The sequence below is a fragment of the Pistacia vera genome, unplaced genomic scaffold, assembly GCF_008641045.1.
Source record: "Pistacia vera cultivar Batoury unplaced genomic scaffold, PisVer_v2 Contig317, whole genome shotgun sequence".
NCBI lineage: Eukaryota > Viridiplantae > Streptophyta > Magnoliopsida > Sapindales > Anacardiaceae > Pistacia > Pistacia vera.
In genome coordinates, this window is record NW_022196132.1 from 866,012 (window position 1) to 883,213 (window position 17,202).

General features: G+C 35.2%; 2 protein-coding genes across 2 annotated transcripts; one reads left to right on the plus strand and one right to left on the minus strand.

Annotated features, from left to right (window-relative positions):
- Nucleotides 1-1,265: 1,265 nt before the first annotated feature.
- Nucleotides 1,266-1,595, minus strand: LOC116136517 (defensin-like protein 1). The gene is made up of 2 exons (XM_031422210.1): nt 1,541-1,595; nt 1,266-1,444 (listed from the first exon to the last, which is right to left on the minus strand). Exons 1-2 carry the CDS (start codon nt 1,593-1,595, stop codon nt 1,266-1,268), a joined length of 234 nt encoding a protein of 77 aa, XP_031278070.1.
- Nucleotides 1,596-9,666: 8,071 nt separating this feature from the next.
- LOC116136556 lies at nt 9,667-14,940 on the plus strand. The gene is given in 7 exon segments (XM_031422239.1): nt 9,667-10,587; nt 10,909-11,907; nt 12,100-12,243; nt 12,684-12,937; nt 13,506-13,562; nt 13,933-14,201; nt 14,204-14,940. Coding segments are annotated over 7 exon segments (3,381 nt in total).
- The last annotated feature ends 2,262 nt before the right edge of the window (nt 14,941-17,202 follow it).

Below are 17,202 nucleotides of genomic sequence, written 5' to 3' on the forward strand. Positions count from 1 at the left end.
ATTGTTCAAGGAATGCCAGAATTGACGGAAATTCTCAAAAAAGTTGACACCAATTTAGATGATTTACATGCTAATAAATAGAAATTCAAAGAAGTCATTGACCAAATGTTAGAAATCATGCAATCTACCATGGATATTATCTATAACATAAACAAAAGGGAGTATGGATTTGTAGTAGAGGAACTGAACAACTATAAGAGAAATAGAAAATAAACACCATTGACATCATCCAAACCTACTTCACTGTGTGAAAAATTGATGTACTTATTTCTTTTATAATAAAAGTATTATTATCTATGTTCAACTTTATCTTGATCTCAACGTTACTCATTAGTTGATTAAAATTTAGTACTCATTTTGTGGGTGTACAATTGTTCCTTGAATTAACACATTGGATTTACGGTTTAATGGATCTACTAAATTTCTCCATCTTGACATGTTGATTTTGAATTAATTTCTCTATCTTCACACATTGGATGAGTATTAATAATAATTATATAAGTGCATTGCATTGGCATTCCAAAAGTCTAACCATTTTGACACGTTGGATGTGTATTAATAACGATTATACATAAGTGTGTTCAAAAATCTAATCAAAAACATATAAAAATTTGAGTTAGTCTCTTCATATTCTGTTTTGTAGTTCTACAATTACTCCATTTTAACAAGTTGGATGAATGGTTTAATGACATCTACCTATAATTGATATTAATAATTATATAAGTACAATTATTAATTTTATCTTAACACAAACTTTATATATACAATTTCTATTTACTTTAAAATTTGTATTATTTAACAATTATTATATCTTAGTCTAATTAGTTTCTTTTGTTATAATAAATTTGTTTACAATCTCTTTCAAAAGCATTGAATATAATAAATTTGTTTACAATCTATTTCAAAAACATTGAATAAACATATCCACTCAACGGCCATGTCCCATGTCTAGTTTACTAAATATTTACAAAAACATACTTAAAAAGACAGTGGGGGACTGGTGTTATTATTCGGTCTCTGTTTGTCCCATTTTTTCAATTGGCTTACCTAAATTGACTATATATAAAACAGTTTTCTAATAATTAAGAGGAACATGCACTATATTTCATTAAGCGAAACTTAAAGAAAAAAGATACATTATTCTTAAAGAAAGACCACAACATATATAGGTCTCATAATTCTCCCAAGATGGAAGAACATATGTAATTTATGTCATTAAGAAAACCGAACACCCGTTACTAAACATAGCGTCTTCATTACATGCATTAGCAATTCTTGGTGCAAAAACAACGTCTACGTACTCCTTGAGTTTTGCATCTGCCACCGGAGAACCTACCTTCATTCCTGCACACTGAAGCGCAGTTGTGGCTGCTCAAGCATGTTCCATGAAACAAATGGCTTTGTGATTCACATAGCCTACTTTCTGTTGGCACCACCATCACTTCTGTAAATTAAAAAAATTAAACATTTACAATTAAGAATTCTTCTCACGTTACAAACCCAAGAATATATAAAAAAGAAGTACTTGAGAGAGAATTACCAGATGCCAAGACAATAAGCAGCAACAAGGAAAGCCCAAATGATTTCTTCTCCATTTCTCTCACTTTTAACCTAATTTCTATAATTCACTCAGAAATTTGTACAATAAATATAAAATTTAAGCTTGCAGTGAGCCAGTGATTTGATATATATACAGAATTATATGATGTTGATCACCGGCACTGAGGGAGTGCATGCATGTCCAGGGCACCCATATATTTGACACGAGAGCTGTTCACGTCATAATTTACTTTGTTTTTTCCTTTCTAAATACATAAATAAATGCCTAAAAATGCCGACAATTACTGATTTGTTTCCAACAGGTGGACGTTCCTGAGCACCTTATTGACAAATGGAGGTAGCAACTTATTCTGGTCGACAAATGGAAAGGCATCAAAGTTCCCAACTTTTTTATGGGCTGATGCTTGTAAATGCAACACCTAATTTTACCTCACTAAATTCTAATACAAAATCGTGTAATAGCACAGAGTAAGTAAGGGTCTTTCCCACAAAGGATTTGTGAACTTAATTAATTATCTACTTCTAACGGGGTTTGTCACGAATTATCAACCACAAACTAAAAAGAACTCAAAGCAAACAATGTAAATCAAGCAATTAATGATGATAGAGAAATCAATAAGAGAAACTGGATTGATGGTTTATTCGCCACCACTAGACATGAATTACATAAAATAAAAGCACTCTTTAACTTTCTACCCTCTTAATCACATCAGCTTAGAAAATATCAAACGTTGATAAGTTATATCTCTCCTTACTGAGTCGTTGGATTAGACACGGTCATAACCCAATTCCCTATTTATTAGATAACCTAGGATATGATCTCTAGATTTAAAGTAATAAAAGCATTAAGTTGCGAGAGACCTACTGAATCAAGGCTAAACTCGTATGGTCGGTTTAGTTATCTTGAGTGATTAAACCCCATGTATGCAGGCATACACTTTACCACTAATTATTTAGGTTAATAAAGCAATTCCGTACTAAACAACCTAAATTGCCATTAATAGATTAATCGTAACGATTTAATTGGCCACTTAAACAATTAGAAAAATCTAGTTAGACCCTATTTTCAGAGAAATAATCACATAACCAAAAGGGATCAAAAGATAAAAATATGCTGATTTTATTAATCACAAGACATATCTAGGGTTTTGAAATCACCCTCAATCACAAAAGAATTAGTTCTTCATGAATAAATATGAGAACATCATTGTATTATTCATAACAAATAATAATAACAAAGAAGAAGAAAAACTTAGTGAAACTTGGTTGGATTAATGAAGTTGATGATGTCTCCTCCAATTCTTCTCCTCGAAGCCTTCTTTAGTCTCCCTTTTTCTTTTGTTCTTGAATAATCTTTGTTCTCTCTTTTTTTATCTCTAAAAGAATTTCCCAAAATAATGCTAAAAGACTTCTATTTATATCCCACAAGAGTTAGGGTTTTGTTTTCCTTAATTCTAGTTAGTTTAGGACTCTTAAAACCCTATTTTCCTAATCAAAAACGGAAGAAAATTCCCCAGCTGTCGTGATTGTGCCGTGGCACTGTGCTATGGCACAGTAGCTACTGGAGAAAGTGTGCCGCGGCACAGTAGCTACAGGTCTTCTTCCCGCATCATTCTACTGTTCTTCATAGATGGTGATTTTTGAACTTGATAACGATGAAATTTGGAAAAGTGGTAAACATATGAAATGTAGCCCTTTGAATCCGCTTTCCAACTGTCCAATAATAGTCTTAATCAGAGTTCTACAGCTTAAGATATTTTCAAAATACCGAGGCATACTTAAGCTGGAACGTAATCTAGAATCTTCTCTTCACTTCAACTTTCATAACTTCTTCAATTCAACTCCGATTCTCGATCCGTTTATTTCCAGCCGTCACAAATTCTCTCGCCAACATCATCTCTCATCCGAATATTATTTTTGAGCCTTATTCCCTGAAAACACAACAAAAATACCCGTGATCTCGAAAAGTGCGTTTATGAAACAATTAAGTTAATTCATGCGAATTAATCCTAATTTCCAACAAATAATACCTATAAACCACTAAGTATAAGTGTATTTTCAAGCACTTATCATGGACATTACCTTCAGCCTTCAAGAATGCAGATTTTGATGATTACTGAGTAGTGAAAACAAATAGAACTGAAATTCAATAAAACTGATGGTTTATATTCACCATTGACCCCATTTCCTTTCACGCTGGTAGATATGACCATTTCTCTTAATTCTTAAAAATTATAGTTTCATTCAATGAGTTAATTGTAAAAAAGATTACTATTGTTTTATGTTTTTAGTTTTTTTCTGTTTCTACACTCACTCATGACATTGCTACCTAGAAATTATTTTTTCCAAACCTACCGTTTGGTTAATAAAGAAAGATTTATTAAGGTAATATATATAATGTAAAAGGAGAAAAGATAAATAACCAACAATAGGTTGGCCGAGTAGTAAAGGCTTGGAGTCAAAGGGTTTGCTTTCTATGTGGTCTCAAGTTTGAATTATAAAAATGATTGTTAATATTGTTGGCCACGGACCGCACGGTTTGACCTGTTTCAAAAGCCTTGTTTGGGGTCGGGGAACTAATCAAGATGTGCATAAGTTGGCCCGGACACCCCCGGTAGCAAAAAAAAAAAAAAAAAAAGGTCAATGTGCATAAGGAGAAACGATTATAAAGTTTGAATAGGATCCTACTTCTCTCAAGTAATTGAAAACTTTTTTACCCCTCAAATCATAGTATTTTATACCTCAAATTTTGTCTAGCCTTTAAACTAAGTAAAGATCAATGTCATGAATGTGGTCACACAAAAAGGTGGACATTAAAAGGTAAATTTAGTAATCATAACAAGGAATAATAATGTGTTTTAGGGTGTTTTTGGTACACCGATGTGGATTGTATTGTGTTGATTGTATTTTATTGTACTAAATTATGTTATTTGGGACATGACCAAAATTGTACAGTGTTTGTTATAGCGCCACAGAGGATTATTGGTAATTTGCATTATGTATTGTATAAGACTGCATTAGATTGTGCTATTTTTTTTTTCATAATTAATTCCAATATACTAAAATTCATCATCATCCTGGTAAATTTCTATAAAATAATTTAATAAGTAATATTTTAATTCAAATTCATGTCCATCATATATTTTATCATGAACGTATAACATGCAATATCGTCAAAATTATGTTTTTTTTTTTTTTTTCTTCAAAAGAACAAATCTTCATTTATAACAATAAATCAACCCAAAAAAATTATTTAAATTTATTATTGATATTTATCTAATAAAATATCAGCATCAAATTTATGTGAACTATAATAAAGACTATAACCCATTTACAACTCATTGTTTGTGTTTCTAAACTTGAATGGATAACTCATAGTCATAACACAATAATTTAGTACTTAGATATCTTTTACATATAATTTAAATTGTAAAGATACTCACAATTAAGCTCACACATTATCAATTTATCCTATCATACAGTATATCAAATTTGGGTTAGACAATATTAACTTAATTATGTGACTTAAAATGGTGACTTAAATTTTCAACATTTGGTCTAAAATAATTAACGATTGGTGAATGAGAAATCATAAGTAGTTATTTTATGTGCTACTTCATCACCTTTTAAATCGTTAGATTATGATTTTTTAACCGCCATTGATTAGTGTCTCAAATTAAGCCAAAATTTTAAATTATTATAGTTTGACCCATTAAATTTACACATGTCATATTATCAGTTTAAATTTACATAATTCTGCCATACAGCATCAATATTACAATTATCCTTTCATGTAGAGCATAAAGTTAATTAACAACATTCCAACCACAAAATTTTAAAAAATAGAAGTAATTAGGGGTGTTAGTTGAGCCGAGCCACTCACAACTCAATGAAAGCTCGAGTTGAGCTGCTTGGATACAATGTCGAGCCGAGTTCGATCTCGCCAATACTCGCCTCGACAAGCTCGAATCTCAAAATAGGGGTATATGCTATTATTACAACTATTTGGGGGTGTTTGGTAGGGAGTTATCCCTCATTACTCAAGTAATGTCATCTTATATTATTTAGATTACCACATTTGATTGTCCAGTAATATAAAATCTCGGTAATCTTCCAAAACCGATAGTAATTACTATTGGTTATATAAGTGGTAATCTGATTACCTACATTTTCTTAGGTATTTTAAGATCACTTAGTAATATTAATTTTGTTACAATTTTACCCCTTATAATAAATTTCTTCGACAATAATGACCTTATTTTGAAATTACTTTACATGAACTTGCCATTACAATTTTACCCCTAATTAATTAAGTTTTTGGATAGTAATGCCCTTGTATTTAAAAGAAATTGCAAGCCACCCAAGGCCAACGTGGCCAAAACGGCGCATAATTGGCCGGATCTAGCCATTCATGCATCGATCTGGCCGAAAACGGCCAGATCTATGACCAAAGATTTGGCTGTTGATAGCCAGAGCTACGACCATAATTGATAGAGTTGAATTTATATATTTTTTTAATTCCTTCCATATTATGTTTTTTGTTATGTTTTATGCCTATTTGAGTTGATTAGAGTTTATTTTATGAGTTTGGCATAATTGGATAGACTTTAGGAAATAAATAATAAAAGATTAGGAAATTCCAGATTTTTGGTTATTCTGACCAGTGCTAGGTTTTTCAGGTTTTTCATAGAGTCAGATTTCTTGATTGCAAAAATGTTCTTCAGAAAAAATAAAGTTAACGAATCAAGCTTTCCAGAAGGTATTATGGGCTAGAATCCAAGTTCGTTTAAGCCTTCATCAGTTGTTGCAAAACCAGACCTGGAATCCTAGTCGCGGAAGGATTTCCTGGCTGAGTATTGAATCTTCAAACGGGCCTAATTGGAGCGTCAGATATCGAAAGTGGGTGATTCAAAAGCCCAGATTCATCGAAACATCCGGGACTACAATTTTTATGAAGTGACCGAGCCTAGAAAAGATCTTTTACATTGCGAGAATCCTGGTGCAAGCTGGAGACAAATTTTGTTTTCCATATCTGATAAGATTTTGACAAATCTGGAAGTCTATCTTTTAGGAAACGTCTAGGAAAGATTTTCTGTGATTCCTGGGGTAGAATTAGGAGAAAAACATGTTATTTATAGGGGAGTGTTAGGTTAACCAGGGGAGAGATGGCAGTGGAGTTTTGCTTTTCAGTTTTTTACTTTCTAAGTCAAGATGTGCGGCTGATTTCTCTTCGTCAGTTCAAGGGGATTTTGAAGCCTAAATTCATGTCATTGGTGTAACTTAACTTTAGTAACATTTTTCTTAATCTCGTTTTTATTGGAATTGTTTATGTTATTCTGTTTTAATTGTTTATGATTCTTGTTTGAGTGATTTAGTTTTAACCTGCTAAATTGTTTAATCAGAATTTTACCTGTTAGAATTAGGAATTGTGATACGTAATCATCCTTTTTCTAGCCAATGAGTAACATATGATGATAGATGATTATGGACAAGTTTTCATTCTGTCATCTTGAATAACATAACCTAAGTTAAATAATCCGAGCTTGCGAGATTGTTGCTTAGATTGTTCTATTTTCCTTATTCTTAAGGCTTCCATTGAATTAAACTTAGAGAGCTTATTCTAGGTTGTTCAAGGGTTGGGATCTACTTGGAGAGCTTATTTCAGTAGTGACAATTAAGGAAAAATTTGGGTAACAGAGCTTGTTGTTTCCTAGGGTCAGTTGTTCCATAATAACGAGATAGAATAGCGTTACGGTTAGTTCATGTCCAATGCATGCTTAGGTGGATCTTGAAACGAGAACTTATTGCTTTTAACCTGATATTTTCTACCATTAGAGATTTCTTTGTTTTATTTAGTTTGCCTTGACTACAACCCCCTTTCATTACTGTTGTCAAGTTCACTGTTTAGGATTTTGTTTTATTTTTCTGTTGTTTCCATTGTTTTAGAATATAGAATTTAATCGAAGCATTCCCTGTGGGATCGACCCTTGCTTACCCTATATACAATTCAGTAGTTAGGTTAGGAAGGTTATTAATTTGGTGCATTCGGCACGCTACCAAATTTTGGCGTTGTTGCCGGGGAGTGGTATTTGTCGATTTTTTTCTTATGTTCTACGTTTTTTTGTTATTTTGTTTAATTAGTGCTTAGTTGTGGTTTTTTTTTTATTTTTTTTAATTGTGATTTTTAGGTTTTTGAAGAAAAAAAAAAAAGAAAAAGAAAAAAAAGAATTGAACAGTAGCACTATTCAACATGAACAGTAGTACTATTCAGTACTATCCTAAGAGAAATTTTGGTTGAATTAGGAGTGCTGCGAGTACACATTTCGAAGAAAATGACATTTTGAGCAAGACTAGTGGTAGCGTGCCGAATGCTCCAAATTAATAACCTTCCTAACCTAACTACTGAATTGTATATAGGGTAAGCAAGGGTCGATCCCACAGGGAATGCTTCGATTAAATTCTATGCTCTAAAACAATGAAAACAACAGAAAAATAAAATAAAACCCTAAATGGTAAACATGACAATAGTAATGAAAGGGGGTTGTAGTCAAGGAAAACTAAAGTAAAACAAAGAAATCTCTAATGGTAGAAAATATCAGGTTAAAAGCAATCAATTCTCGGTTCAAGATCCACCTAAACATGCATTGGTCATGAACTAACCGTAACACTATTCTATCTCGTTATTATGAAACTACTGACCCTAGGAAACAGCAAGCTCTATTACCCGAATTTTCCCTTAATTGTCACTACTAAAATAAGCTCTCCAAGTAGATCCCAACCCTTGAACAACCTAGAATAAGCTCTCTAAGTTTAATTCAATGGCAGCCTTAAGAATTAGGAAAATAGATCAATCTAAGCAACAATCTCGCAAGCTTGGATTATTTAACTTAGGTTATGTTATTCAAGACGACAGATTGAAAACTTGTCCATAATCATCTATCATTATGTGTTACTCATTGAATAGAAATAGGACAATTACGTATCATAATTCCTAATTCTAACAGACAAAATTCCGATTAAACAATTCAGCAGGCCATTACTAAATCACTTAAACAAAAAATTATAAACAATTAAAACAGAATAACATAAACAATTCCAATAAAAACGAGATTGAGAACAATGTTACTGAAGTTAAGTTACACCAATGACATGAATTCAGGCTTCAAAATCCCCTTCAACTGAAGAAGAAAGATCAGCCTCACATCTTGACGTAGAATAATAAAAGAAAACCGAAAAAACTAAAAACTACTGCTGTCTCTTCTCCCCCTTTTTAACCTAACAACTCATCAATAAATAACATGTGTTTTCCTTAATTCTACCCCAGGAATCACGGAAATTTCTTTCCTAGATCTTTGCTAAAAGATACCAAAATTGTCAAAATCTTATCAGATATGGAAAACAGAATTCGTCTCCAGCTTGCACCAGGATTCTCGCAATGTAAAAGAACTTTTCTGGGCTCGGTCACTCATAAAAGTTGTATCCCTGCACGTTTAGATGAATCTGGGCTTTTGAATACTCGCTTTCGATATCTGACGCTCCAGTTAGGCCCGTTCGAAGATTCAATACTCAGCCAGGAATCCTTCCGCGACTAGGATTCTAGGTTCGGTTTTGCAACTACTAATGAGGAGCCAAACGAACTCGGATTCTCATCCATAATACCTTCTTGGAAAGCTTGATTCGTCTACTTTACTTTTCCTGAAGAACCCTTTTGCAATCGAGAAGTCTGACTCCATGAAAATCCTAAAAAACGCAGCACTAGTCAGAATAACAAAAATTCTGGAATTTCCTAATTTTTATCTTTTATTTCCTAAAGTCAATCCAACTATGCCAAACTCACAAAATAAACTCTAATCAACTCAAATAGGCATAAAACATAACAAAAACATAATATGGAAGGAATAAAAATATATAAATTACACTCTTATCAACTAGAAAAAGTTTCTAGCCCTACCCTCTCGTTCTCAAATTCGATCATTTGATAGGGTTTTTGGCCAATTTTCGCCGCTGTCAAGAAAAAATTTTATTTTTTTCATTTTTTTTATTTTTTTATTTTTTGTATTATTTTTTTTTATTTATTTAGGCTTAATTTGGTGATTTTAGTGGTTTATGACTCGATCCAATTCTACAGGAGAGTTGGAATTTGATCCAGAAATCAAATGCAGTTTACGGAAGTTGCGAAAAGAGGCACGTCAAGCAAGTTCTTCATCTCTTGGTCTCAATATAGCCCTTGGTTCAGCATCCCATAGTTCATCCAGTGATCCAGATTCAGAGTTAGAAGAAGAGATGGTCGCTGGTAGAACATTAAAGGAGTTGGCTGCCCCTGATTTTAATCAGCAGCCTTTGTGTATTCAGTACCCTACTTCGGATGTTGCTTTTGAACTTAAGTCTGGTCTAATCCAGTTGCCTACGTTTCGTGGTCGTGCAGGTGAAGATCCGAATAAACATCTAAAAGAATTCCATGTAGTCTGTTCAAGCATGAAACCGACTGGGGTGACAGAGGAGAAGATTAAGTTGCGAGCTTTTCCCTTTTTGTTGAGGGATGATGCAAAGGATTGGCTCTATTATCTACCATCGGGGACAGTCGCAACATGGAACGCGATGAAAAGGCTGTTTTTAGAAAGATATTTCCCAGACTCCAAAGCTGCCACCATCAGGAAAGAGATATGTGGTATAAGGCAATATAATGGGGAGACATTGTATGAATATTGGGAGCGATTCAAGAAGCTATGTGCAAGCTGTCCTCACCACCAGATAAGTGATCAATTGTTAATCCAGTATCTTTATGAAGGATTGTTGCCTATGGAAAGAAACATGATAGATGCAGCAAGTGGAGATGCGTTGGTGGATAAGACTCCTAAAGCTGCCAAACAATTAATCTCAAACATGGCTGCCAACTCCCAACAGTTTTGTACAAGACATGATGCACCACCCAAAAGGGTGAATGAGGTAAGTACATCTTCCATTGAACAACAATTATCTGATCTTACCTCTCTTGTTAGACAGTTGGCTGTAGGGAATGTGCAACAGGTGAAAGCTTGTGGGATATGTTCGACAATGGGACACCAAACGAACATGTGCCTAACACTTTAAGAGGAAGGGACTAAGCAAGTCAATGCAGCGGGAAACTTTCCTAGACCACCAAGGCAGTATGATCCTTACTCCAACACGTACAATCCAGGTTGGAGGGATCATCCGAATTTCAGTTATGGAGGAAATAGACAAGTAGGAGGTGGACAGAATTTCTTCCAGAATAGACAACAAGGATTTCAACCGAAGCAACCTGCCTCATAGAATTCAAACTCATCCGTGGAAGATATAGTGAAGTCCTTTGCTTTGAATACCAAACAGTTTCAACAAGATACAAGATCTAGTATTCAAAGTTTGGAGAATCAGATGGGTCAAATGGCAACTGCTATAAGTCATTTAGAGGCTCAAGTTGAAGGGAAGTTGCCTTCTCAAATAGTAGTGAACCCAAAGGAAAATGTGAATGCAATAACGCTAAGAAGTGGCAAGAAAGTGGAAGAACCGAAGCTGAACATTCTAAGTGTAGCAAAGGAAGCAGAAATTGAAGATGAAATTGGGAGAAAAGAGGCTACAACTGAATCAAAGGTAATTCCTAACCCTTCAATTCAACTTCCGTCTAATACTTTACCTTTTCCTAGCAGATTCGCGAAGTCAAAGAAAGAAGAGAAGGATAAAGAGATTTTGGAGATGTTTCACAAGGTGGAAGTGAATATACCTCTATTGGATGCAATTAAGCAAGTGCCAAGGTATGCAAAATTTCTGAAAGAGCTGTGCACCAATAAGCGGAAGTTGAACGGTGATGAGAAGATAATAATGGGAGAAAATGTGTCAGTAACTTTCCAAAGAAAACTTCCTCCCAAGTGCAAGGATCCAGGTATGTTTACAATTCCTTGTAAGATAGGTAACACCAGAATTGAGAGAGCTATGTTAGATTTAGGAGCTTCGATTAATGTTATGCCAAGATCTATTTATGCTTCATTAAATCTAGGTCCTGTGAAAGATACTGGTGTTATTATCCAATTGGCTGATCGTACTAATGCATACCCTGAAGGGGTAGTTGAAGATGTTCTTGTACAAGTCAATGAGTTGGTGTTTCCGGCTGATTTTTACATTCTGGATATGGATGATTCTTCGTCTCCTGATCCTACACCTATCTTACTGGGAAGACCATTCCTAAATACAGCTCAGACAAAAATAGACGTTCATGATGGTACCCTCACGATGGAATTTGATGGTGAAGTAATTCGTTATAATATTTTTGATGCCATGAAATATCCAACTGATGTTCAGTCTATTTTTGCTATTGATGTTGTTGATTCCATAGTATAAGAGATTTTTGAGTTAAATAATGTAGATGAGTTAGAGGTGGCCCTTCTCAAACATGTGGAATGAGAGGAGAAATGAGAGATAGAGCTCAGTGAAGAATTGAAGGAGACAGTGGCAGCTTTACGTTCTTTAAAACCGAGTCCAGAAAGGTATGGAGTTTCTTTTATAAAGCTGCCTAATTCTCACTAGAAATTATTGCCTTCTATTTTGCAGGTCCCTACACTGGAGTTGAAGCCATTACCGTGCCATTTAAAGTATGTGTACTTGGGAGAGAATGAGACACTGTCGGTAATTGTGTCGAACAAGTTAACACCCAATCAAGAAGAGAAACTAGTTCGAATGTTGCAAGAGCATAAGGAAGTGATTGGCTGGACCATAGCTGACATTAAGGGGATTAGTCCTTCCATATGCATGCATCGGATTTTGCTTGAAGAAGGTGCCAAACCGACACGGGAAGCGCAACGTAGATTAAATACCCCAATGATAGATGTGGTGGTAAAAGAAGTCCTAAAGCTTTTAGATGCAGGGGTAATTTATCCGATTTTCGACAGTAAGTGGGTAAGTCCAGTGCAAGTTGTCCCCAAGAAATCTGGTATTACAGTGGTGAAAAATCAAGACAATGAGTTGTTCCTACACGTGTTCAGACAAGCTGGCGTGTGTGCATTGATTACAGGAAGTTGAACTCAACAACTCGAAAATATCATTTTCCACTTCCCTTTATTGATCAAATGCTTGATAGGTTAGCTAGTCATGTTTATTACTGTTTTCTTGAGGGATTTTTAGGGTATAACCAAATTTTCATAGCACTGGAGGATCAAGAGAAGATGACATTCACATGCCCATTTAGTACCTTTGCCTATCGCCAAATACCGTTTGGTCTCTACAATGCTCCAGCCATATTCCAGCGATGTATGGTAAGTATTTTTTCAAAATATGTTGAGTCAATTATAGAGGTGTTTATGGATGATTTTAGTGTTTTTGGTGATTCATTTGATCAATGCCTGCATAACCTTACACTAATTCTAGACAGATGCATGGAAACTAACCTTGTACTTAACTGGGAAAAATGTCATTTTATGGTAGAGCAAGGTATAGTTTTGGGGCATATTGTTTCATCCAAGGGAATAGAGGTTGATAAGTCTAAGATAGATTTGGTTACAGCTTTACCTTACCCCACCAACGTGCGGGAAGTTCGATCTTTTCTTGGCCATGTAGGTTTCTATAGGAGATTTATCAAGGACTTTTAAAAAATCGCACTACCCCTATACAGATTGTTACAAAAAGATGTGGATTTTTAGTTTGATGAGAAGTGCAAGGAGGCATTCGACAAGTTAAAGACATTATTGACAACAGCACCAGTGATACAACTACCCAATTGGGATCTACCTTTCGAAATTATGTATGATGCGAGCAACTATGCATTAGGTGTTGTCTTGGGTCAAAGAGTTGGCAGAGCGTGTCACGCCATTTATTATGCATCTAGGACCTTGAATGGTGCCCAACTCAATTATTCTATGACTGAAAAAGAACTTTTATCTATTGTTTTTGCTTTAGAAAAATTTTGGTCATATTTGTTGGTAATAAAGTCATTTCTTTTCTGATCATGTAGCTCTTAGGTACTTGCTCACAAAGAAGGAGGCAAAACCAAGGCTAATTAGATGGATTCTTCTACTCCAGGAATTTGATTTGCAGATTAAAGATAAAAAGGGAGCAAAGAATGTTGTAGCAGATTACCTTAGTCGTTTGGTTCGTGACAGCAATCAGCTTCCTTTGTGAGAAACATTTCCAGATGAGCAATTGTTTTCCATTGAAATGGCGTCACCATGGTATGCAGATATTGTCAATTTTTACTAACGTGTTGCCAAGTGATTTGACTAGAGCTCAAAAGGACAAGATCAAGAGTGATGCTAAGTATTATGCTTGAGACGATCCATATCTGTGGAAGCATTGTGCTGACCAAGTGATAAGAAGGTGCGTATCTGAACATGACTTTATTCCTATTTTAACCTTCTGTAATACCTATGCATGTGGAGGACATTTTGGACCACAAAGGACAGCTCATAAGGTATTAGAATGTGGTTTTTATTGGCCATCATTGTTCAAGGATGCCTACATGTTTTGTAAGTCATGTGATAATTGCCAAAGAGTAGGAAACATTTCTCGTAGAGCTCAAATGCCACAATCTCCTATATTTATTATTGAAATTTTTGATGTTTGGGACATTGATTTTATGGGTCCATTTCCTGTTTCCTTTGGTAATGTTTATATTCTGTTAGTTGTTGATTATGTTTCCAATGGGTGGAGGCAAAAGCCACCAGAACTGACACTTCAAATGTTGTTGCAGATTTTGTTAAAACTAACATTTTTGTCAGGTTTGGGATACCAAGGGCCATAATCAGTGATAAGGGTAGTCATTTTTGCAACAGGATAATAGAGGCACTACTTAAGAAATACCATGTCACACACAAGGTCTCCACATCGTACCACCCACAAACCATTGGCTAAGCGGAGGTGTCAAATAGAGAGATCAAGTCAATTTTGGAAAAGACAGTGAACCCAAACAAGAAGGATTGGTCTTTGAGATTAGACGATGCATTATGGGTATATAGAACAGCATATAAGACACCTATTGGCATGTCCCCATACATATTAGTGTTCGGTAAGCCATGTCATCTTCCAGTAGAATTAGAGCACAAGGCTTATTGGGCAATCAAGCATTGCAATATGGAGATGAAGGAAGCTGGTGTTAATAGGAAGTTACAATTGCAAGAACTTGAGGAGTTGAGGAATGATGCCTACGAGAGTTCATACATCTACAAGACAGAGACTAAAGCCTTTCATGACAAGATGATCTTAAGGAAGCATTTTTCAGTTGGACAGAAAGTCCTTCTTTTTCATTCAAGGCTGAAGTTATTTCTGGGTAAGTTACGTTCTCATTGGGTGGGACCTTTTATTGTGACTAATGTTTTTCATCATGGTGCAGTAGAAATCCAAAGTTTGCAAACAAACAAGGTGTTTAAGGTCAATTGACATAGGCTTAAACCTTACTATGAAGGGTTCCAAGTTTGCAATATTGAGGAGGTGGGATTGGAGGAGTCGATACATGAGTAGTGAAGACGACGCATAGAGTCGGGAGTCCCCCTCAGGTGGTTCCACCAGAAACCACACTTGGTTCTGGTACATGGAGTCCATCTCAGATTTCATGGCTTTAAGCCATTAACAGAATCTGGATCTGATATAGCATCTTCGTAGGTTCTGGGTTCATCGTCTTGGTAGACTAGTACGTCACCATGTTGAGTCATGAGATAACCATATCTCTCGGGCTCATGGCGTACTCTCTCGGATCTACGTAGCTCTTGTGCTACCTAAGGTGGTTCACTTTGATCCACAAGTTATGGAGTATCCTTCTCATGATGCTCAACCACTTCCTGTGGCACATCATCCCATCCTTCGTCTAATATATCTTGTGGTTCTAGAACTTCATCGAGTCCTACTTTTCTCCCACTAGTACTTCTTAGAAAATATTCCTTTTCTAGGAAGACACCAGATCGAGCAACAAAAATTTTGTGCTCTTTTGGGTGGTAGAAATAGTATCCTTTGGTCTCCTTCGGATACCCCACAAATATACATTTACAGGATTTTGGGCCTAGCTTGTTCGAAGTCAATTTCTTAACATAAGCTTCGCAACCCCAAATCCTTAGATAAGACAAGTTGGGCTTTCGTGCACTCCATAGCTCATATGGAGTCTTATCTACAGACTTTGATAGCACACGGTTCAAAACGTGAGTCGTAGTCTCTAAGGCATAATACAGGTAAATCACTAAAACTCATCATGGACCTAACCATGTCAAGTAAGGTCTTGTTCCTCCTTTTAGACACTCCATTGTGTTGGGGTGTATAAGGAGGGGTGAGTTGTGATACTGTCCCATATTCCTTCGAGTACTCTAAAAACCCTGAGCTGAAGTGTTCACCTCCTCGATCCGACTGAAGAGCTTTAATACTTTTGCCCAACATATTCTGTACTTCATTCCCGAATTCTTTGAATTTATCAAAGGCTTCAGATTTATGTCTCATAAGGTAGACATAACCATATCTACTGAAATCATCAGTAAATGTGATGAAGTATGAATATCCACCTCTGGCCTCAATTGTTAGTGGACCACATACATCACTATGGATGATGCCTAACAGCTCAGTAGCCCTTTCACCTTGTCCTGTGAAAGGAGACTTGGTCATCTTGCCTAACAGGCATGACTCGCATACCTCAAATGACTGAAAGTCAAAAGGGTCCAAAACTCCATCCCTTTGAAGTCAAATTTTGGCGTTGTTCCGGGAGTGGTATTTGTCGATTTTTTTCTTATGTTCTACGTTTTTTTGTTTTTTTGTTTAATTAGTGCTTGTTGTGGTTTTTTTTTTATTTTTTTAATTGTGATTTTTGGTTTTTGAGAAGAAAAAAAAAAAGAAAAGAAAAAAAAGAATTGAACATTAGCACTATTCACATGAACAGTAGTACTATTCAGTACTATCCTAAAGAATTTTGGTTGAATGGAGTGCTGCGAGACACACTTTCGAAGAAAATGACATTTTGAGCAAGACAGTGGTAGGTGCCGAATGCTCAATTTAATAACCTTCCTAACCTAACTACTGAATTGTATATGGTAAGCAAGGGTCGATCCCACAGGGAATGCTTCGATTAAATTCTATGCTCTAAACAATGAAACAACAGAAAAATAAAATAAACCCTAATGGTAAACATGACAATAGTATGAAGGGGGTTTAGTCAAGGAAACTAAAGTAAACAAGAAATCTCTATGGTAGAAAATCAGGTTAAAAGCAATCATTCTCGGTTCAAGATCCACCTAAACAGGCATTGCATGAACTAACCGTAACACATTCTATCTCGTATTAGAAACTACTGACCCTAGGAACACACAGCTCTATTACCCAATTTTCCCTTATTGTCACACTAACATAACTCCAAGTAGATCCCAACCCTTGAACAACCTAGAAAAGCTCTCTAAGTTTTTCAATGGCAGCCTTAAGAATTAGGAAAAGATCAATCTAAGCAACAATCTCGCAAGCTTGGATTATTTACTTAGGTTATGTTATTCAAGACACAGATTGAAAACTTGTCCAAATCATCTATCATTATGTGTTACTCATTGAATAGAAATGGACAATTACGTATCAATTCCTATTCTAACAGACAAAATTCCGATTAAACAATTCAGCAGGCCATTACTAAATCACTTAAACAAAAATTAAACAATTAAACAGAATAACAAAACAATT